The following is a 23,857-nucleotide window of genomic DNA, read 5'->3' as shown; positions in this document are numbered from 1 at the left end:
CATTTATTCAACTAACCAGAGGCAGTGTATGGCTGGCTCTGTGACAGACAAGAGCACAAGACTACAGGGGTGTGACCAGATGAGTATCTGTGAGAAAAGAACAGACTGGGTGACTGTAATCAGGGGCAGAACCATCAACCCCACCCCAATCTCTTGATCCATAGCTATCCACACCCAATATCACAGTGTTTATCATAGTGTTTATATTATGTCATGTGAAAATAGTAATGCATAATTTCCTCAGTAAAATGTGGTTGTTGTGGACTATTTAGAGTAACTTAGATGATTTACGGTTTAAGCCCCAAAAGACATGGAAAATGTTATCACATTTGGAGCTGGTGGGTCATAGGTCAGAGGGGGCAAATCTGTAGTGGACTTTAACACAAAATAACCATTCTCACATGAGCCTGGTCCATAACAGATTTTATCTTTTTCTTACAGGATTACAGTGACTGCACCTATTGAACATTACAGCTACACTTCTATATGTTAACGTGGTGAAAAGCTTATTTCAATCCAGAATTAACTTTTTGCTGATTTTCCTGCATCCTCATTTAAACCACTTTACTTCAAAAATTCTACCACTGCACATTACAAACTGCCTTACAGCACTGTATCTGTTGTAAATACCATTTATGTTAACTAGGTCTGTCAAAATAACGTGTTAATTGTGATTAATTACAGAAACAATAACATTAAAAAGCTTAATACTGATTAATCGTGTTCCATGGGGTCCTTTGATGCTAGGGAAAGGGAAGGAACAGCTCATGACCTGAAGCAACTGCATCATGTGTTAAACATGGTGGGGGCAGTGTTGTGGTATGGACATGTAAAGCTGCCATGGAATGGAATCACTGGTATTAACGATGTGACTGCTGACAAAATTATCAGGATGAATTCTGAGGTGTAACGGGCTGTACTATTAGTGTCACAAAGCCACAGTTACCTCTGGGTACGCTAGCAGCTCCCTTCAGTGCACAGTCTGTCTCCCTTCTAGCTGGTCCTGGCCCTGCTAGAAGCCACCCTGCCACTCCTCCAGCCTATCCTGCGGCTGGCCCAGTCAGCTCGAGATCCTGACCTCCGAAGCATCATTTTCATTAGCCAGTGATTTTCTGTTGTTACTTTGCGTCTCTGATTTTGGTTGTTGTTTTGTGTCTCACCGTACTTAAGATTGGTTTTCGTTGTTACTTTCTCTGTATCTCACCCAATTGTTGCCGTGTTCTTTTGACACCTCCCTTAGTTATTTTTTCGTTTTCCAAGTTTGTGTGCGAATAAACCCTTTTTTTTTTTCCATTCTACTGCTGCCTCGTGACTCCACTTCCTTGCCACAAAACTGGAAACCCTGTATGATGATGTTCTTAGGCTTCAGACAGTTGTCGGCTGCAAAGTAATAAAAATTATGGCAATATATGGAATTATAGCACTTTGTTCAAATACTTTTGAAACCCTAGAAAATAGAGTTACTCTGCTTAAAATGAAATATTACATATTCTTCTGAAACCTTAAAATTTAGCTTTAAATAAAGCTGAAAGTACACTTTTTTGTCAAATCCATTGAGGTGGTGGTGTTTAAAGGAAAACTCATAACAGCTAATTGTCCAAATACTACCTACCCCCATTTGTTGGAGGACACAGTGGAAAAATTGAGGAGATAAGGCAGTTGCCCAACAAGGATGACCAATCATTCACTGTTCATGTACTGTTCTTTGACTGTGTAAAGCTGCTTAGCGACAATGTCAATTGTAAAAAGCGTTCTACAAATAAAATTGAATTGAATTGAATGACCACTAGAGTGACTCCCACATCCTCCTAAGCCAGCCTCATGTTGCCAGATAATTTACCATTGTCTGATCACATGTAGCATTATCAGCAGTAGCAGTTAGCTGAGGGTGAAGATGTGGGAAGAAGAAAAGTGAGAGCCTAGGACTAAAATAAAGTGTTAAATGAATCTTGTAATTCCACAGGAGACATTCACATGTTTAATTATTTCAGCTGCAGTGAAACATTTCTATTTTTGAACATTAACAGATTATGTTCAAAGATTTACAAGTACTGATACACAATGCTGATCTCATAGTAGTACTTACTTTACTGCAGCAGCAATCAGGAGCAGGTTTCAGTTCACAAGACAGTAAGAGCAGATACATGCTGAAAGTCTCTTCTTTCCCTCTTTGATGCCTGAATTTACATGCCAATGTGGAGCAGACACATGCCAGAAAAAGCTGGTATTCTGACTTTCTGCACTGAGGTGTCATTACCTTGTTCCTCCAAATCAGGAAAGTCCATGTCCTGCCTGTTTGCAATCAAGTTTTTCTGCCCCCTGCCTATTTCCTGGTTCTGACCCTTAAACCACAGTGAGTCCCTGTTTGCCATGGAACTCCCTCACCACACTTGAGCTTCTTAAAACAAATCTTGTTTTATCCAGTTGGCGCTGGATGAAGGGACTCCATGGTCAGAGATCAGACAGGACAGAACTGAGCAAACAATGTTTATTTGTAATCGACAGGACACTGTAAAATCAATGAAACAGTCACCAGATGGGAGGAGATGAGGTAGGGTAAGTGTGGTGGTCTGGTTGGAAACCGGAAGTGATGTCAAAACCAAGATGGCCGACCATCAGAGAGCACATGGACAGAATGGAGGACAGTGGTGAATGGGGGCAACCAGAGGAGAGTGTCCAGGAGTGCAAACAGTGTATAATGACAGTCACATGACGAGAACCAATGTCCAAAACACAGTGTGGGTAAACAGTTACTGGTGAAGAACTAGGCAGTCCAAACAGTAAATCCACAGGCTAAACTCAGGTCAAGGGTAATCCAGGTCACACACGTTTAAGGCAGTTCAGGGGTAAGTCCAACAGGCAGAATCCACAACAGAAAGACTATCCAGGTCGAAACACAGGGAGATCCAAACCGAAACAGAGTAGAGGGGGAACCACAAGGGAGAACACAGATCAGACGGGAAACTCACTGAACCAGAGGGATAGCCAGGAAGCAGAGTCAGGTCCGGCTGGTCCAGAGAGGGGGAATCCAGGGTAGATACAGGGACAGGTCTGGTACCATGAGCAGGTGAGAAAAACAGGGGATAAACAGAACTCACAGTACCAGCGGGGTCAGGCAAGAGACAGGGTCCAGGACAGGCAGAGTCCGAAAAATCCAAACAAACAGTCCAATAAAGATGCAGGATAGTGTCCAGGTGGGGAGAACAAACTACCTGGCAGGGGAAACAGGTGAGCAGGCCGGTATTTATAGTGTGGGGAAAACCAGGTGTGACCAATCAGGTGAGTGCATGTGACCAGAACGAAAGAAAGGGAAACAGGAAACCGCCAAAATAAAAGCACGGGAGGAAGCACCAGCAGCAAAGAGGCTGGAAACATGACAGCTGTGGTCAAAACCTCACAGACTGTGCTATTGTATTGTTTTGTTTAATTGTATCTATTTCTATCCCTTTTTAATTAGATTGTAGTTTTATGTCTTACTTATAGTAACATTATGTTTTACAGTAGTTTAGCCCATTAACATCCAGCAATTTAAGACATTAAACTAGTTGAGTGGTATTAGCTAACATATGTGAAAAGAAAATGAATCTTTTCATGAAAAGTTTACCACAACTATGTATAAGATTTTTGACACTGATCTAAATAACATTAGATCAATCACTGATCTAATGTTGTTTAGTAAATCAATCACTCTCTTGGAACCTTTTGATGTATCACATGGTGAGGTGTTGTCATTTTCGAACCCTCAGTGTCACAACTCTTATCTCTTCTCTGTACAGTTCAGATGTTTCCTCTCCACTGTTTCTTTGTGCTGCTCAATGTGGATTAGTTGAGTTTTCTCTTTAACTGTGTAAGGGCTCATTGACACTGTAACGTGTCTGTATGATGTTTGTTGTGATTTGATGCTACGTGCACAATCATGCGCAACATGATATAAACTGAATTGAAATGAATCAAAGTCTAAATTTGATTCTATTTACCAAAAACTGTTAGTGAAAACATTTAAAATCTTCTCTTTGCACTTTTGTTACACAAATAAAAGTTCAACCAAATTAATACATTAGATTTTATTGACTATTCAGATTTGTTCAGATCATTAGATTTGTTGATATGTAACTAATGGTGGGCTCAGGTGTATCATGTAGCAAGCCACCTATTCACCTGAATGCGACTCGTTGATGTTTCAAGTTCTCTTGTATAGATCAGCTGAGCATGTGACACTTTACCATAAGTGTAGTAAAGTACACTTATACTACTTGTTTTCATCCTGCTTGTTGCTTTGGTTGCCATAGCAAAATAAATAATGGATGTCGGATCTTTTCTTCTGTGTTGCTGTGGAAACCATCACTTTGCTCCTCTCCACCGACGTGTTGAATCCGTGATCACGGTACATACCGCTCCGCAGCATCGACTCTGAAAACTGACGGGACGTTCCTTTAAACTGTGTCTAAAACAAAGACAGCTGTTGTCATGGCAACTGCACAGAATGAAAGGGCATGAAAATGTGAAAGTGACAAGTGTCATCTACGTGAAACTGCTGAGTCACAGAGCGGCAGGAACATAAACTGTAAATAAACAGCTGCTTTCTCAGTTTTTCACTTGTAACATTACACTGATAACATGTCTTTTTATGAAACAGCAACACTCCAATGACACTTTGGTGTTTTCGTCAACATGATGCCTGATAATGAATGATGCTGTTTAGGTTAAACACACCATAGCCAATAAGATGTGTTAGGGTTAGCAATAATGAGGTTAAAACCAGGCCTGGTAAAGAAAATAGAAATGAATACTCCAGATTCTGACACAGCTGTTGTGAAACAACTGCAACTTTTGCAGTATTTTCTTCCCAAGCTGACTCATGTAACGTTACTGCCATCTGGTGGTCTTCATGTTCTGGTTCATCACCAAATCTTTGTTTTTCAGCATTAGCTCAAAGATTTTAATTGATTTATTGATAAAATCACCAACACTGCAGCACATTCACGTTACTGACACTGTTTCTCTTTTCACACAGGTAAAGGGGTACACACACCATGCAGTTTTGAGGTCAGGAAATGGTCAAACCAGTTGCAGACACTTTCTCCCAAGTTACTTTTCTTCTTCACTTCATGCAACTCAAAAAAAGTTTAAATTACAGTACACAGGGTTAGCACACACCTGTCTCACTCATCTCACCTGTATGTCATGAACAGTTGGTCTCTTGCTGCCGTACGTTTGGTTCGATGTTCGATACAGTGGATGACAATTTTTTTGACTGATGCAAACACAACAAAGATGTTTATTAATAGTAGTAGTAATAACAGTAGTAGTAACAACATTAGTACAAATATATTGGTAGTGTAAGTCGTAGTTGTAGTAGCATTAGCTTTAACACTAATTGTGTTTCTGATGTAAACAAACTGTTCCTGTTACTACATCATATCAACTAACTACTAGTTATACTGGTAGTTAAATTACCACTACCAGTATAACTAGTACCTCTATCAGACTGTGGTAGTACTGTAAAACTGTAGTAACTATGTCTATCCAATTTCTGTATGGTATTCTGGTAGCAGTTTAGCTGTAGATCTGCAGTAATCCTATAGTAATATTACTGTACCTGTAACCATGGAAACAGTCAGGGTTGTTGAACCTGTGTGGCAGATCTGGATCCGTCCTGTAAACATCGCAGGTCTGAACTCTCTGATCCTCCATGACTGACTGATCGAAACACAACTGTTACTGCAGTTACCAACAACACAACAGTTACCACGGAGACACACACACACACACACACACACACACACACACACACACACACACACACACACATTCATGTATTTTACTTTTTAATTTGAAATACTTCAGTTTTTAAGCTCAAAGATTTTAGGTATGGAGGCCTAAAAGGTACACCGGGAAATTAAATGAATAAATACCACAGTTTTAATTTAATATAATAATTCAGTTACATAATAAATAATTTATTAATTTACAAGTTTTATAATTGTACATTTCTTTGGATGTACAGACTCTTTAGATTTCTGTCACATAGTCACTTTTAGCAAAATGTGTGTTTGTGGTCTTGTACAGGATTTTAGAGATTGTTTTCTGGATAAAAGCAGAGCTGTAAGCAAACAAGCTAGTTAACTTTTAGTTTACTGTTGTCCTATCTTTATGTTATAATTTTGAAGTAAATGTATTTTTCCTTATTTCTTTACTTGAGCTGAAGTAAGAAGTACTCGAGTGTATTCTCGATAATGTACATATATAAACTATAAATTCTTCTATACATCAACCTGTGGTTGATGCTTTTGTTTTCTCATACACATTAAATTTTTTTAGGGGCTTAAAAAATACCCAAAAAAAACATCTCCTGTTTGTCCACCACTACTATGTCGGCTTGGTTGGCCATTACCAGTTTGTCAGTCTGTATCTGGAAGTCACACAGGATCTTAGCTCTGTCATTCTCAACCACCTGGAGGTTTGTCCCATTTTGACTTTGGCACTTCCAGCCTGTACTCGGCACAGATGCTCCTGTACACTATGCCGGCCACTTGGTTATGGCGTTCCATGTATGCCCTGCCTGCTAGCATCTTGCATCCCGCTGTTATGAGCTGCATTGTTTCAGGGCCATCTTTGCACAGTCTGCACCTGGGATCCTGCCTGGTATGGTAGATCCCAGCCTCTATTGATCTGATACTCTATACTCTGATACTAAATAATATATATAATAATAATATATATATATATACACACACACACACATACATACACACACACACACACACACACACACTGTAGTACTTATTATGATCTTTTTTATTTTATTATTTATTATCACCAAAATGTATCTAAAGTACCAAAAAAAAAAAAGTCCTGCAGAATGGATTATTTCACAAATTATAATTTTTATGTTAATTTTCACTCATTTCATTGGGTTTTATCCTGAATACCCTGAAACTGTTGGAATCAGGTGTTCATTTCAATGCAAGTCAGATTTTTCAATACAATAAAGTAGAAAAATAAATTCAGTTAGACCTGGTTCAGCTCTAATCCAGTTGTTTACGATTAAATCCAGGAATAACCAGATATTTGTTTCTGATGGTTCTCCTCCTATATCACATTTTTACAAATGTTAAAGCTTTTAACTTGTCTTACGATCAAATCCGATTTCTACTGTGGTAAGAAAATTTGAAAAAGAAATCACACCAACTGAATTAACCTGCAGCTGCTGACAGGAATTAGGGTCCTAGTTCACTGCCAAAGTGTCTCTAAGCATCAGAGTCTAAATAAAGACAGGTGACTCACTGTTTGATTCATAAGGAACTTTATTTTTAAACTTGAACACACAGGATGTTGAAAAGAGCATGATCAGCAGGTTAAATAAAAAAGAAATAAGTGCCTGATCAATATGTCACTCTAAATTAAAGTTTCACATTTCACATTACCAATCAATAACTTTATTGATCAGCAGACAGGGGTAGAGTTAGTGGGGCAGGTGGTGATATTGTTCACAGGTGCCTGTGGGACATGGCTACAACTGTGCTGCTACAGTTTCTATATACACACACTTGACTCAGCTTGAACAAAGCTGTTGTTATGGTAATGCTCCTAACTCAGCAGCCGTATATACAGGTATGTATCCTTCACACGAGGGATGGGCAACTGATGGGTTCAGATCATTTTTTCTGTTTGAGTTTTTACCTTTGAAAAATAAAACCTAATCAATAAATATAAATTCTTGAGTTTTACCACTGTGCTCTGAGTTTCACCATCATTCTGGCCACACCTACTGTGATGTCACAGCATACTGACAGTGATGTTGCTGTGAGGTTGTTGCAGCTTTGATTTAATTTCAGCTTCATTAAATCTTATGGATGTGTTGATAACAGATAATGTCTGATTAGATCCTGATTGAGTGAGACTCAGGTCCTTATTTCAGTCATTTTGTTTGTTATGGAGCAGACTGGACATTTCTAATTAAGTCAGAGATTTTACAGAAACACCTGACCTTTGATTTTTTTTAGTTGCACAAAGTCATCAGTTTATCAGCTGTGTTTTGTTAACACTTTATTTATGATGAATGGATGAATGATTGGTGGATGTGTTAAAAACAAAACTGCTGATCAGCACCTGCCATATCTGATCTCTGATTGGTTAATGAATCATCAGTCAGTCAGCTTATTGGTTGAGACAAACTGTCCGATGAAAAGCCGTTACCGTGCATCCTCTGAGCTCTTTACATCACTTCCTTTGGCAAGACGTCCTCATTGGTTGAGTGTACTGCACTAGACTAGACGGCTACTCTGCACAAAGCCTACAGACAGACAGACAGGTAGAGAGAGAGACAGGTGTGTTAGAGTAGGGGTTGGACAGAGGAAATGTTGAAATGTTCTATATCCAATTTATTGATCAGTGATCAGCACAATCAGTAATGGCTCTGTTTATTTTGGGTGTTAAGGGCCCCACCTTGGCAGACTGATCAACCAGCAAAGTGTAAGCTCGTCATCGCGGCTGATCGATTGACTGGCAGCTTGTGTTTGAATAAAACACGTAGTGAGTTCGACACTGAACAATCTTTTCAGGTTGTTGATTACAATGTGAAAATAAAAACACGAAGCTGAGTCGATGGAACCAATAAAGATGGTTGCATCAATCAATAACCGATTTAATCAATAACCAGGTATTTCAAAACTTATTGATCATTTATTGATCAACTGGAAACAGTCGGAGTTTAAGTTTTACAAAACAACAAGGATTCATAACGTTATTGTCTGTCTCTCTGTCTGTCTTACTGTAGACCGGTTTTGAGTCTGAACCGCTTTAAGCTCCTCACCTTTAAACAGATCATGTGACTGATCAGCAGAACATTTACACATCATCAGAAGACTGTGAAGGTTTATGTGTGTGTCGAGGGAGCAGTAGTGACGCACCTGCTCTACAGGTGTACAGGTGTTCCACACTCGTGTTTAGCACACAGACAAGCAAAGCACAGAGACAGGTTGCTGTAACCATAGCAACCAGCGTGTTAACATTCAAGGGTCAAAGGTCTCAGTGGGAGGAGAGGGGTCACATGAGGACAAACAAGAGGTCACTTAAGGTCATGTGGAGGTCATTTAAAGGTCAGCAATGATATATGGGTCATACAGAGGTCATATGTAAGTCATGGCACCTTTGGCACTGCTGTCCAGGAAGACTTTGATGTAGGACGTGGGGACATATCCCTCCTCTTCCAAGTTCCTCCGTACTCTGGTCCAACCATCTCCTTTGTCTTCTTCCACCACAGAAAGTAGTTCTCCCTCCACCATTGACAGAGTTCCTTCGTTCTGACCTGCAGAGAACCACAGGGAACCAGAGAAGTCTGAATTGCTTTGGGCCAAATGGTTAGTAAAAAAAAAACAAAAGAACCCGAGAGGACTATAAGCAACCACTTGGTTTTATCTGATTCTTCTCATGTGCAAATAAGATTTTTGATGATGCTACATAAATTAATTTTGCCCTTAAAACTACGAAGAGTGACCAAGTTTTTATTTGTAAAATAAAATCTCAATTTAAATTACAGTCACATACTCACTGTAATAAAATATCACTGTAAGATATTTTTCTCCCGTTATGTCTGCACTGATTCCTCCAACAAACTGGAGCTGAACATGCATATGTCAAAGTGAAACAATAGGAAGCACGGACAGCAAAACAGCCTAAACCACCTCCAACCTCTTCATTTAGAGAAAACAACTGCTGAAAACAGAACTCTTCCGCATCTTCCTTTGCACTTTAAAAAAAAACAAAAAAAACAAAAACAAAACTTTTCTACCCTTTCGTTCTCACATCTCTTGAAACAGAAACACTTTTTCGATAGCACTTTGCTTTGATGTTGTTTCTCCTTGACTTAGATTTTGTTTGCTTGCCTTGTTCCTCACTTGTAAGTCGCTTTGGATAAAAGCATCTGCTAAATGACTAAATGTAAATGTAAATGTTGGACAAATACCCTAACCCTTACGAAAGGAAATTAAAACTTGATTTTGAAAAAAGGTAAGCTGCCAGAGATTTTTACAATAAACACAGAATAATCAAATACAAGTTATAGATACTAATGCCTTTTCTCGTCTGCTAAATGTTATCCAGACTCTGGGAAAGTCATTGCTTCTTTTTTTTAATTATAAGAATTTGGCCAAAGTAACCAATAACCAACCACTGGCCACAGTACTTACTCAATAATTACGTAAATCCTATGCTGATACTCAGATGGGCATAACTCTCACCACTGTTATTTGCTCCTGTCAGAAAGCCTCCAGGCAAAGCCACAAAAATTGAGCAAAATATACATGAACTGAAAGTAGGAGACAAACAAGGTGCAATAACCTTACATGCACATGATATTTAAGTTTCTATCAAACACATCCCCATCAACCCTAAGTCTTATCAGTACCATCATTAAATTCAGCATGTTTTCAGGCTACCAGATACATTTTGCTAAGCCAACAACCAACCTGTCGTCGTAAATAATGTAAAAACAATGGAGATCATATATATATATATATATATATATATATACACACACACACACACACATATGTATATATATATATATATATATATATATATACATATGTAGAGAGAGAGAGAGAGAGATAAGAGGTTATTGCTGCCATAGAAGGGTCAACCAGTTATTAGGTCCAAAGGTTCACATACCTTTTCCACCCTGCACTGTGAATCTTTACATGTAATGTTCAATAAAAACATGAAGACATATAATGTTTATGAAGTATTATTTTAAGCAGACTGTGTTTTTCTTTTGTTGTGACTTAGATGAAGATCAGAGCACATTTTATGACAAATTAATGCAGAAAACCATGAAATTCCAAAAGGTTCACAAAGTTTTTCTTGCCACTGTAAATGTCAGTGGGTCACAGACTTGATGGAGTTATTGTAAGTAAAGGATTTTGAACTAAACATTAAGTCTTATTCGCTTTAATCTGTATTAAACCTATCTGTCCCAATGCTTTTGCTCACATGAAAAATGGGTGAGTTCAAACAAAATGTGCTATCTTCTAAGTTGTGTATCAGACCCAGACACAAACAACTAGAAATAAATGCTGAAATGTTGATCTTTTGTCTCATATTCATATTTTCATGTCAAACCCAAATGTTTTCAATCTACAGCAAAAGTTAAAAAAAGTGTTCCAATACTTTTGGAGGGGAGTGTATGTGTGTGTGTGTGTGTGTGTGTGTGTTTATTAAACGCAGAATGTATAACAGGGTACCTTGAAATGGATACAGGGACTTGCAGGTGCCAATGCTCGGTAGTGGTTCTTCATCATCAAAGTCATCATCAAACTCAGAACTGCGAGACTTAAATTGAAGCTCAGCATTGTGGTCTTCAGTGTAACTGCCATCAGGACTGAAGGCAAACAGAGAGAGGCAGACAGAGAGGTACTGTAGGTTTAATGGTGTCTAATAGCTTAACAATTCAACTTTAAATATGTAATAATAACTAGGTTTGCAATAATAAGAGATCAATACTCAGTAATCTATAATAAATAATTATTAAAGTGTACCTCTCTCTGCTGGCTGGGCTGCGGCTGTCCAGCTGTTTTAAGCTGCTGCTGCCTGGTGTTGTCTCCTGGGAATTTAACCCACAACCTCCACTCTGTCTTCTGCTATGATCAGAGAGTCTGCTGTCAACCTCCGATAACCAGGCCTGCAGCAAAATGTTTGTTAACATAAACATGGAAAACTTGTACAGGATGTTAAAACACACGTTAACATAAGCAATATGTTAATATACACACATTCAGATCCAGCATCAACAGCCCGGCCAACCAATAAGAAAACAGCCAAGCAAAGTTTGACTGATCCCTAACACAACTGTTTACATTATCATGTACATTATAGTAATATTCTATATGTTAAACCACAAATTAACATGTGAAGTATGTTACATGCACATTAATATGTTATTGTATACATGCTAACATACACAAACATTAGGACTGAGGTGAACTAAGTTGATATAAAGTAATACTAAAGAAAAATCTGCAACAACACTGTGTTTGGCTGTTTACTGTGTATAAAATATGTATAAAGTGTGTACTCTGTGAATTTGCACACCTGGTTTTTCCTCAGCTCGTCCTCCAGACGCAGTAGACTCTGCTTCACTTCTTCCAGTTGAGGCTCCAAACTGCTGGCATCTCCCATCTGAGGACTTCGTTCATAAACCTGTCTCATCTTCAACAGAGCATCTCTGACAATAACATAAAATACACTTTAATACAAAACAGAACATTTTAACACACAGGCACAATACGACACAATTATGATACACAATAACATACAAGTTCTCAAGATACAGTCATTGTTCAAACCATCAGGTTTTCATATTATTCAACCAATTAGACTGAGAAGTGTGATAGGTCTGTTTGTTGGGGTATCAATGTGTGGGTTAGTGTATTTGTGTAAATAAACACATAATGTGTGTATATTGGTGTGTAATATGCTTATTAGTGTATATATTAGCATATAATGTGTGTTACCGCTGTTCCCGCTCTTTCTGAATCTCCTCGTTGATGTTATCAATTCTGGTTTGAAGCTTTTTGCGTCTCTGTTCAGGAGGAAGGTGACTACAGTCTGCAGGACCAGATCCCTGCAAAAGTTTATTATTACTTAGTAAGTAAAAGTATTTCTACATATTAACCAATAACATTATATGATTTCATAGACAGACAAGTGCGGTACTGACCAGTTTGAGTGATAGCTGTCCAGCCAGAGGGGGGGCATGTAGGAAACATCACATTAAAACATGAATTACAGCTTTGGCTTAATATACGGAATGTACAGTATGTTTGCCTATAACCATGTGTTTTTGTTTACAATGTATACTTACATTATATGTGCACTGTAATCTGAAGGTTTGAGGATTTAGAAATAGATAGTTCTGACATGTAAAATGAAGAGTAACTAGATCTATGACCATGTTAACTACTCCAGTGAAGCTCATGTTCAGACTCTCAGGTGGATTTGATCAATTCATAAGAGACTTGTTCAGTAAATCAACCTGCAGTCGTTGTTCACCTGTTAGAAATATGACTGTCTCCAGTTTCCAGCAGAACTAAGTAGAACTGTGACAGTGGGAAACATCCAGACTAATTTAGAAGTTAGTGTGTCTGACCTTGTTTTCCCCTCTGAGGAATGGTTTAGAGAACACGTTATATACATGTACACACAAACATGAACATGAATGTGTATACGCATACCCCTCTCTTGAGGCTGCGAAGACACTGCTTCCTGGTTCTGGAGCCAGAGGTCATGAGGTCATTTAGTCGCTGTGAGATTGGTTCTCTGGAGGCAGGGGGGGGGGACCGGGGACTGTTTGCCACATCCCCAGGAGAAGGTGAGGTTGGAGGTGGAGGAGGGGGCTGCCGTGGTGAGGACAGGAGAGTCAGTAGCTGGACGGGAAGAGACAGGGTGGTCAGAACAGTCAGGTGAGTCCAACAAGTGTGCTTGTAGCTGTGTATGAACATATTTGCATACCTTGTTTTTTCGGATGAAGGGCCACAGCTTCCTGCTGTGCCTTCGGCCCTCAGTCCGATTGTCAAGATAACTGGATTCAGAGATGCTCCGCCTCATGGTGGCACTGTAGTCCTCAAACTCCACATCACCCGGAGGGTCAAAGCCAGACTTATACACCTCCACCACCTGCCGTGTGTCCTGCGCAAGCAAACACACACACACTTAGCTTCAGATCAACTGGAAATGAGGCACACAAGAAAGTGTCCTTTTGTCTGCTGCCTGCTGACTACCAGCAGGAGCCACAAACTGTTAGGGTTAGAATTCTTGATCTGAATTTTTTTTTTACCAGGCTGCTGTTTCCAAAATGAAGAACAAACCGTGAACCTTGTTGGCGAATTCAGTTTTTGTACTGACTGACAAGTCACAGTGATGAAACAAATTATCCCCCATAGATCTAGAGGACTAGATTAGAATTCAGGCCAGATACTCACCATCCGGGGATGGATGCTCTCAGAAGTGTCCATCATGGCATCCAAACAGCGACTCACAACAGGAAGAATTTTTCTTTCAGCCTCAGCTGATAAACGCATTGCGTCTGCTATTCTCTCGATCCGCCGCTCCTCCATGTCCTGGATCCGCTGCAGAAACATCCAGAGCTATGTCATTACTGGACTACAGGACAGGTGTTAGTACTGGTTTACATGGTGTATAACAAGGACCAGCGTGTAGCAGTACTGGTTTACCTGGTATATAACTGGGACTAGTGTGTGGTAGTGTTGGTGCTGGTCCTGGTTAAACTGATTCAGACTGGTCACATAGTCTTTCCTGGACTCTTCAGCAGCTTGTTGTTTTTGCTGCGCAGTCTGACGAGCCTGAAACCAGCCGTCAAACAAAGAATCTACAAACATCTTTAATTCAGACAGAAATACTCTGGCTACAGAGAGAAGTCTATCTAAAACCACAAACTGTGTTTTTCTCTGTTTTTGAGATTCAACAAATGAAACTTGCTAGAGACAGGTCACAGGTCATGAGCTTCTCCTTTGGGTCCTATGTGTTTTTTTGGAAATATGTGCAAGACCTGTGTCTTGCCTAAGTAGGGGTCCTTAGGCAAGACCTCCTTATGCTTACCTTGAGCGACTCACACTCAAAAGACTAAATATAAATGTAAATGTAAACGACTTTACCTTCAGAGAGCAGCGCTGAGAGACAGAACAGAGGTAGACAGAGACAAGTTCAGATTAGCTGATGTTCGATTAAAACTTGTAATATTAAATACAGGTGAAAAATTTTTTCTGCTCATACAAACATGTGATGTGATATATCTTTGATTCAAGTCAGATTTTACATTAAATCGTCATATATGTTCAGATTAATTATCTAGCAGAGCTACTGCACAAACTAACACTACACCAGTTCTATTTTATATTAATAAAACCTTTTCTCCTTCAGTCTTGTCAAGGTCGATCCTGTCGGAGACGTGCTGAGCTCGTTCGGCCTCTTTACAGTCTCGCTCAAATCGACGTTTGCTCTGAACACAAAAATTGATACAGATGTAATTTTTGGGATTCTGCTTTATTACATGTCACAATCTTTTTGGTATAAAGTTTATTTTCATATTTTAATGGAAGTATCTAAGGTGTGTGGTGGAGGAGGGGTCAGGGATCACTTACAGATTCCAGCTGCTTCCAGGAACTCTCAATGTGCTGCTGGGTGCGGCGGCCATCTTGGAAATGCTGCAACAGAAACAGTCTGGTCAAACTTTTCGGCTCTGAACACACAAAAGCAAAGGACTCTTTTCTGGAGGACCAGGAATAAACAACCACACCAAGACCCCGAAAAAGAGGTGGTCTTGATCCAGGCTAATTAGCTTGATGTAGTTGTCCTGGTGAGAAAGCATGATGAACCAAAACAGGAAAGCTATGAATCGTGATTCGAGAGCATTGGATTATATGCAGATTTTAAATACTTTTTTTCTACGCCCAAAACATGCTGCAGGGTTAATCGCGGACAAGCGTGGAGTTGTGAGGAGGTACAGTGCCTCACAGACATTTGGTTGGATAACTCTGCTAATAATGAAACGTAATAAACAATCACCAGGGGCACGACCAACCCGCGTCAACATACATTATTTTATTGTCTCTCCTACAGTAGCAAGAAAAAGTATGGGCACAGTCTGCTTAAAATAATACTTCACAAACATTATATGTTTTCATGTTTTTATTGAACATAACATGTAAACATTCACAGTGCAGGGTGGAAAAGGTATGTGAACCCCTAGCCTAATGACTTCTCCAAGAGCTAATTGGAGGCAGGAGTGAGCCGACCTTGAGTCCAATCAGTGTGATGATATTGGATGTGACATTATATGTTTTCATGTTTTTATTGAACATAACATGTAAACATTCGCAGTGCAGGGTGGTACGCATGTGAGTAAGTAAAAAGTATGTGAACCTTTGGACTTAATAACTGGTTGACCCTTCTTTGGGAGCAATAACCTCAACCAACATTTCCTGTAGTTGCAGATCAAACCTGCACAGTGTAGCAATATTCTTGGGATGTCTGGTGTGAATGGCTCTCTTAAGGTCATGCCACAGCATTTCAATCGGGTTGAGGTCAGGACTCTGACTGGGCCACTCCAGAACGTGTATTTTGTTCTGTTGAAGCTATTCTTTTGTTGAATTACTTGTATGCTTTGGATCATTGTCCTGTTGCGTTACCCATCCTCTGTGGAGCTTCAGTTGGCGGACAGATGGTCTGATAAACTCTGGAATTAATTTTTCCATCAATGACAACAATCCGTCCAGGCCCTGAGGCAGCGAAGCAGCCCCAAACCATGACGCTCCCTCCGCCACGTTTTACAGTGGGGATGAGGTTTTGATGTTGGTGTGCTGTGCTTTTTTCTCCACACATAGTGTTGTGTATTTTTTCCAAACAACTCAATTTTGGCTTCATCTGTCCACAGAATATTTTGCCAGTAGTGCTGTGGAACATCCAGGTGCTCTTTTTTGTCCAACTTTTTTTGGACAGCAATGGCTTCCTCCGTGGTGTCCTCCCATGTACTCCATTCTTGTATAATGTTTTCCTTATTGTAGATGTGTCAACAAAAATGTTAGCATGCGCCAGAGATTTCTGTCGGTCTTTAGCTGACACTCTAGGATTCTTCTTTAGCATAGTTCAGCATTCTGTGCTGTGCTCTTGCAGTCATCTTAACAGTTCGACACGCCTAGGGAGAGTAGCAACAGTGCTGCAACAGTAAACCCAAGACTGGTGTGTGTTTTTAAAGGGCAGGACAGCTTTCAGCAACACATCCAATATCATCACACTGATTGTTTAAATGTTATGTTCAATAAAAACATGAAAACATATAATGTTTGTGTACTATCATTTTCAGCAGACTGTGTTTTTGTATTGTTGTGAGTTAGATAAAGAGCGGAGCACATTTTATGACCTGTCCTGCAAAACTCTGCGTAATCCCAAAGGGTGCCCATTCTTGTTTTGCCACTGTATGTCACAGAAACATGCAGAATCAGAATCAGAATCAGAAACATTTTATTGCCAGGTGCGATAAAGGGCATTTTACAGCACTAGGAATTTGTCCTGATGTTAGGTGCAGCCATAGAATAGAATAGTAGAAAAAACAAACAGACATAAATATGCATATTCATAGTCAGTTGGGAGGGGTGGGTTTGTGCAGAGGTTATCTGGGGGGAATTGGGGAACTGTTCAGCAGGCTGACAGCAGCAGGGAAGAAACTGTTCTTGAGCCATGAGGTCCTGGTCCTGATGGACCGGAGTCTCTTGCCAGAGGGGAGAGGCTGAAATAGTGCATGGCCAGGGTGAGAGGGATCAGCTGCAATCCTGGATGCACGTCTCTGGGTCCTGGAGACGTACAGGTCCCGGAGTGATGGGAGGGTGCAGCCAATCACCTTCTCAGCAGAGCGTATGACTCTCTGCAGCCTGGCCTTGTCCCTGGCAGTGGCTGCAGCAAACCAGACTGTGATGGAGGAGGTGAGGATGGATTTAATGATGGCAGTGTAGAAGTTGGTCAACATCTGCTTTGGGAGGTTGTACTTCTTCAGCTGCCGCAAGAAGTACAGCCTCTGCTGAGCCTTCTTAGTGAGGGAGCTGATGTTCTGCTCCCACTTGAGCTCCTGGGTGATGGTGGTGCCCAGGAAACGGAAGGACTCAACAGAGGTGACCAGGGTGCTACAGAGGGTGACAGGCTGGAGGGGGGCTGGGTCTCTTCTGAAATCCACTATCATCTCCACTGTCTTGCGAGCGTTCAGCTCCAGGTTGTTCAAGCTGCACCATGACACCAGACAGTCCATCTCACTTCTATAGGCTGACTCGTCTCCATCGGAGATGAGGCCAATGAGGGTGGTGTCATCCGCGAACTTTAGGAGTTTGACAGACTGGTGTCCAGATGTGCAGTTGTTTGTGTATAGGGAGAATAACAGAGGAGAGAGGATGCAGCCTTGGGGGGGATCCAGTGCTGATGGTCCGGGAGTCCGAGACATGCTTCCCCAGCCTCACAAACTGCCTTCTGTCTGTCAGGAAGTCTGTAATCCACCTGCACAGTGAGTCCGGCACGTTCAGCTGAGAGAGCTTGTCTTGGAGCAGAGATGGAACAATAGTGTTGAGGGCAGAGCTGAAGTCTACAAACAGTATCCTGGCATAGGATCCTGGGGAGTCCAGGTGCTGGAGGAGGAAGTGGAGAGCCATGTTTACAGCATCGTCTACAGATCTATTGGCCCTGTAGGCGAACTGCAAGGGGTCCAGCAGGGGGGCTGTAATGTCCTTGAGGTGGGACAAGACAAGAGACTCAAAAGACTTCATGACTACAGAAGTCAGGGCAACGGGTCTGTAGTCGTTGAGTCCTGTGGTTTTTGCTTTTTTAGCAATAGGGGTTATGGCTGAGGTTTTAAAGCAGACTGGCACATGGCAGGTCTCCAGTGAGGTGTTGAAGATGAACACAGGAGACAGTTGGTCGGCACAGTGCTTTAGGGCAGAGGGGTTACAGGCAGAGTCTGGGCCCACTGCTTTGCGGGGGTTCAGTCGTTTAAATACCTTGTTAACATCTCTCTCTTTGATAGAGAGAGGTGAGGGCGGAGGAGGTGACACTGAGGTGTGAAACTGTGAGGTGGAGGGGCTGCTGCTGCTCAGTGGTTGGTGGGGGGTCACAGGTCCGTCCCATTGTCTGTCAAAACGGCAATAGAACTCATTCAGGCTGTTGGTTTTCAGAGTGGTGGGCTCTGGGCTTGTAGTTAGTGATGGCCTTAAGCCCTTTCCAGACAGAAGCAGAGTCGTTGGCTGAGAGCTGTTGTTGCATTCTCTCACCGTACACTGATCTGAGCTTTTTTCACCTCCTTGCTAAATCTGTACTTGGCCTCTCTGTAGCTTTCTCTGTTTGGTTGACCTCAGCTGTCTGAGTGAGGATGTGAACCAGGGTTTGTCATTGTTGGTACTCACCCTAGTGCGTGATGGAATGATGCTGTCCTCACAGAAGTTGACATATGACGTCACAGCATCCGTGTATTCGTCCAGACTATTAGTGGCAGACCTGAAAACGTCCCAGTCGGTACAGTCAAAGCACTGCCGTAGTTCCTACACAGCCTCACTGGTCCACTTCTTTGTTGTCCTCACAGCAGGTTTGCAGAGTTTCAATTTCTGCCTGTATGCCGGAATCAAGTGGACCATGATGTGGTCTGACTGCCCCAGTGCAGCGCGAGGGACGGCACAATAAGCACCGCTGATAGTGGTGTAGCAGTGGTCCAGCACATTCTCCTCTCTGGTCGGGCACTTAATAAACTGTTTGAATTTGGGAGGTCGTGGGAGAGATTACCTTTGTTAAAGTCACCTAGGACAATAACCAAAGCGTCCGGGTTTGTCCGTTCCACATTCAGAATTATGTCAGCCAGCGCGCGCTGCGTGTCACGCACATCGGCGCTCGGCGGGATGTAAACACCGACAAGAATGAATGAGGAGAACTCACGGGGTGAGTAGAAGGGTTTGCAGATGATGGCGAAGGCCTCTAGGTCGGGGGAACAGTGCTGCAGTAGTCCACAACACAGAATCTTCTTCTTGTATTTATTTTTTTGGTGTGAAAACAGCAAAATTAAATGTTTAAGACGAAGATCGGATCTATTTGTCATGACCCTGGCCCAGTGCTTTTATTTTGTTTTTTTTCTTGTTCCCTGCTGGGTTTTTGTCTCCTACTTCAATAATCACCTACATTAGCTTCACCTGTGTGTCATTATTCCCCTTTATAAGCACCTGATCACCTTGCCTACTGCCAGATTATTAGTTTCAATACTACTTGCCAGCCATTTGTCTTGCCTTATCCTTAGCCTTGTTTTGTGCCTTTGTGTATTGACCCTGTTTATTCTTGGATCTTGCCTTTGCCCTGCCCATGCCCTTTGGTAAATGTTGTTTGCCTGGTGTTTTGGACCATTACACTTTCTCGGACCAGCCTCTGGATCATGGACTTTCTAGCTCTGCCTGTAAATGTTTTTGCCTGCCTGTTTTGGTAAAGACTTTTTGTTGATACTTTCACGTTCAAGTCTGCTCCGCGCCCTTTGGTACTCCCTTATATATATATATATATATATATATATATATATATATATATATATATATATATATATATATATATATATATATATAAAGCAGATAAAAGGTCTTCAGTTGATTTTCCATATGTTTACAATATTATCCTTTTTCAATAGATTTTGCTGAATAATAACCTAAATGCAATTTTTTATGTCTGGTTAGCAAAACTAAGGTATGGTATATATATATATATATACACACACACACACACACACACACACACACACACACACACACACACACACATATACATATATATATATATATATATATATATATATATATATATATATATATATATATATATATATATATATATATATATATATATATACCATACCTTAGTTTTGCTAACCAGACATAAAAAATTGCATTTAGGTTATTATTCAGCAAAATCTATTGAAAAAGGATAATATTGTAAACATATGGAAAATCAACTGAAGACCTTTTATCTGCTTTATTTGTCTTGAAGTAACAATGGAACAGACAATTAACTTCTTGTCAGTCAACTGCTCCTGAAAATGCAGGTACTCTTCGAAAAATTGCATATTTTTGTAAAAACTCTTAAAATAAAGCTAAGAGTCTGCACGTCAATCACATCTTGATGGTTTTGTTTCAACACAACCATTGTTTTTACAGCACATTCAATAAGACACTTATTTTGGATTTATAATTGTTTAAATTGAATTTCCCTCTGGTAAATCTGAGTTTCATGTCTAGTTTTCTTAGGTAGAGGTTATTAATAATCTAGTTTCCTCTCCTTGCACATTAATGAAATATTTTTCAATGATCATTATCATTGTTAATATATTTTTAAACAGAAACACGGATGTCTTTTCTCTGAAGTGACATCTATGGCTCTGCTGGATCGGAGTCATTCAGACATCAGTTATGTTGTGACTTTTGTTGGTGTGCTTCAAGATACTGTCCAAATTAAAACTGACACATTTATATATAAGCTCCATTCTGTATTTTACTGACCTCAGTGTCTAAATGTTCCCAGAACAACATCCACATCAAGTGAAAATCAGGTGTGTTTACTCACTGTTTTCCTCTCAGCCTTCAGCTCCTGGATGTATCGTGTCATCTCACAGACAATCTGCGTGTTTAGATTTTCAGCAAGTTCCTCTCTCTGAACAGCAACATCGTTCAGCTGCCGGAGAGTCGCCGCAAATGCCAAACACCAGGTGTACCTGTAACAACCAATCACACACCAGATTCTTTGGACTGCCAACATTTTCACAAAAATCTATTTTTAATGTTTGTGAATCAATTCAGAATCACAGAAAACACAAATCAAACTAAATTAAGTCTAAAATAAGAATCCTCACTTATCATCATTAACTCCCATGCTGCTGTGGATAAGGCAGTTAATGGAAGTGTCCAAGGTGTGTGGTGGAGGAAGTCTGCACAAATCTTCTTGTGGACTGGATAAATTGTGGGTTTATACAGATCTTAGCACTCAGACCTCCCGGGAACACGCCATGAGTCTCTGAGTCTGGTGAAGTCCAGACAATTTGGATTCAGCCAGTATTTCTCTCTGAAATCAGTCCCTCATTCAATCAAAGAGAAATCAGATTTCTTCTCTGTCCTGGGCTGATTTTGGAAGAGTGGTCCACAGATTTTAGCTCAGGAAAAATTGTGAATTTGTGAAACTGTAAACTGGTTACTTGAGTACAGGTAAACAAACTGTTTACTGTCTGTCACCTGCTCCACCCGATGCCTATGTCTCTCCTGGAGACATGTTGGACTGAGATCTGAGACATTTAAAACAACAGAGACTGACCTGCTCTCATCCTCCCTGCTTCTCTTAGGGTGGTACTTCTTAGACAGACTCCTGCAGTCAGACAGGTAGAGACAGACATGAAGAAAGAGACAGGTACATGTCATCAGTGGTTGTAAAGCAAAATCAGTTTCATCAGTTGCCGAAAAAAAAAAAATAAGCAGATTATTTCATGTTAAACTGCTGAACATGTCAAATCAGGCCAATGAGTTTATATATCGAATGACTATAATAGTCAGAAGCTCTAAGCAGCACATTAAAGTTACTACTGAACAGACAGCGTATCATCGTCGCCCTTGTCTCTGGCTGTGAAGTCCTTTATATCTGTTGGATTGATACAGCCATGGTGGCAGAGGAGGGATTTAGCAGCAGTGGAAAGTTACAGTCAGTGTAACACTGGGACCTGGTATTATGTGAGCTTGCTCCACCTCAACACATCCTGTAAAAGCTGAGCTGCAACCTGTACTCCAGGAAATAGACAGTAGTCTCTGTGCTGTTTGTGTGTTAGCTTGTTGCTGCAGATTTTTCACCTGTTTGGTTCCTGAATTAGACTCACTGCTGCTGTTAATATTTGTTTTGCACTGATTTAAATATTTCAGGTTATTGCTTTTCTTTGTCACCGTCAACATACACACATGTTGGTGCAGTTTCAATTTTTTAGATAGTTATTTAAATCACATGTGCGCTAAATTATGGTAAAAAGACACGTTAATAGGAGTAGATATAAGAATAAGTATTTGTTTTCTACTCTATCCAACTTAAGTTTTAAGGAGGATAACAGTTTAATTTTAGGTGACATTAGGACGATGATATTACCTGATCTGTTTGGCGTAGCTCAGCTCGATGTCGGCTCTCTCTTTGACAAACTTTGTGTATCGCTCCAAGAAATCAATTCCCCAACTTGTGTGTTTCTCCAGATTATCAAACTGATCCTGAAACACAAAGCAACACAAACATTGGTCTGTATCTCTAATTATAAGTCTGTATGAGTGTTTGTAGGTCTGTATCAGTCTGTGTCAGCAGGTGGATAAGTTCTTTCTTCAATAAACCTCCAGAAACAGACCATTTGTCATAATTTTCAGGATTTTACTGAAAAAAGTGAAACTACAAATACAAAATATAGAAAAAATAAAATTAAAAACATAAAAGAACAATGCTTCATTACAGCTAGGAACCAAAAAAAATATTTTCAAAATATGCATCATAATACTGTGGCAACTACTGAATAGACTACAGAGGACACTACTGAGAAAACTACTAAGGAAATTATTGAAGAAACTACTGAGTAGACTACTGAGGGAACTATTAAGGAAACTACTGAGGGAACTATTGATAAAAACTACAGAGGGAACTGCTAAGGAAAGTACTTAGTAGACAACTGAGGGAACTACTGAGGAAACTACAGAGTAGACTACTGAGGAAACAGTGAATACATGAACAGATACTGATTTTAGACGCAGCCTATCCAGATGTGTTGAAGAGTCAACTACAGCTTTAGACCTTGATGTGACAGAGACATCAACTGTAGCAGAGGTCTCCAGGGGTCCATAACTATTTGACTTTGTCACTGATGATTTGATGCAAACATGGACTGTTGTGACAAACGCTGTCCTAGATTGTATTTTTACACTGTGTACTATGAGTACCGCCCATTTTCTCCCTGATTTGTACTACACCAATATCCAGGTGTGGTGGTACTGTGACTTCTGGAGGGCATTAATGCTGTTTTCATATCAGGGACTCTGTGGAACCAGTCCAGGAATATGTCGGTTATATATGGGAGACAGAGTCCTCTGTCTCTGTCTCTCTGATGAGGACGTCTGGTTCTGAGAACTGGACCAGACATTTACCAGTATCAAAACCGAGTGCTCCCCTGGACTTGAACGTGTCACACGTCGGACTCCCCACAGTCCTGCTCTGACAGTCCGTGTATTACAGCATTACAGTATTACAGTACAGTATTACAGTATCACAGATT

General features: G+C 40.4%; 2 protein-coding genes across 2 annotated transcripts in view; both read right to left on the bottom strand.

Moving 5' to 3' along the window:
* Positions 1 to 3,338: 3,338 nt before the first annotated feature.
* c14h9orf116 (chromosome 14 C9orf116 homolog) lies at positions 3,339 to 5,694 on the bottom strand. The gene is made up of 3 exons (XM_026372460.1): positions 5,600 to 5,694; positions 5,176 to 5,254; positions 3,339 to 4,444 (listed from the first exon to the last, which is right to left on the bottom strand). The coding sequence occupies exons 1-3, from the start codon at positions 5,692 to 5,694 to the stop codon at positions 4,250 to 4,252; spliced, it is 369 nt and encodes a 122-aa protein (XP_026228245.1). The 3' UTR covers positions 3,339 to 4,249.
* Positions 5,695 to 7,338: 1,644 nt separating this feature from the next.
* Positions 7,339 to 23,857, bottom strand: part of LOC113170968 (formin-binding protein 1-like) — a 16,910-nt gene continuing 391 nt past the window's right edge. Inside the window, exons 2-18 of the mRNA XM_026373305.1 lie at positions 22,696 to 22,811; positions 21,883 to 21,933; positions 21,142 to 21,289; positions 15,159 to 15,221; positions 14,924 to 15,016; positions 14,673 to 14,687; positions 14,232 to 14,360; positions 13,980 to 14,126; positions 13,510 to 13,686; positions 13,233 to 13,424; positions 12,719 to 12,733; positions 12,513 to 12,622; positions 12,091 to 12,223; positions 11,538 to 11,680; positions 11,244 to 11,380; positions 9,152 to 9,310; positions 7,339 to 8,296 (exon numbers count right to left, since the gene is read on the bottom strand). Of these exons, the coding sequence (XP_026229090.1) occupies positions 8,268 to 8,296; positions 9,152 to 9,310; positions 11,244 to 11,380; positions 11,538 to 11,680; positions 12,091 to 12,223; positions 12,513 to 12,622; positions 12,719 to 12,733; positions 13,233 to 13,424; positions 13,510 to 13,686; positions 13,980 to 14,126; positions 14,232 to 14,360; positions 14,673 to 14,687; positions 14,924 to 15,016; positions 15,159 to 15,221; positions 21,142 to 21,289; positions 21,883 to 21,933; positions 22,696 to 22,811 (1,857 nt within the window). The 3' untranslated portion in view covers positions 7,339 to 8,267. The remainder of the gene's footprint in view (positions 8,297 to 9,151; positions 9,311 to 11,243; positions 11,381 to 11,537; positions 11,681 to 12,090; positions 12,224 to 12,512; positions 12,623 to 12,718; positions 12,734 to 13,232; positions 13,425 to 13,509; positions 13,687 to 13,979; positions 14,127 to 14,231; positions 14,361 to 14,672; positions 14,688 to 14,923; positions 15,017 to 15,158; positions 15,222 to 21,141; positions 21,290 to 21,882; positions 21,934 to 22,695; positions 22,812 to 23,857) is intronic.

The sequence above is a fragment of the Anabas testudineus genome, chromosome 14 (genome assembly GCF_900324465.2).
Source record: "Anabas testudineus chromosome 14, fAnaTes1.2, whole genome shotgun sequence".
In the NCBI taxonomy this organism is placed as follows: Eukaryota; Metazoa; Chordata; class Actinopteri; order Anabantiformes; family Anabantidae; genus Anabas; species Anabas testudineus.
This window is presented reverse-complemented; position numbering and strand designations above follow the sequence as displayed.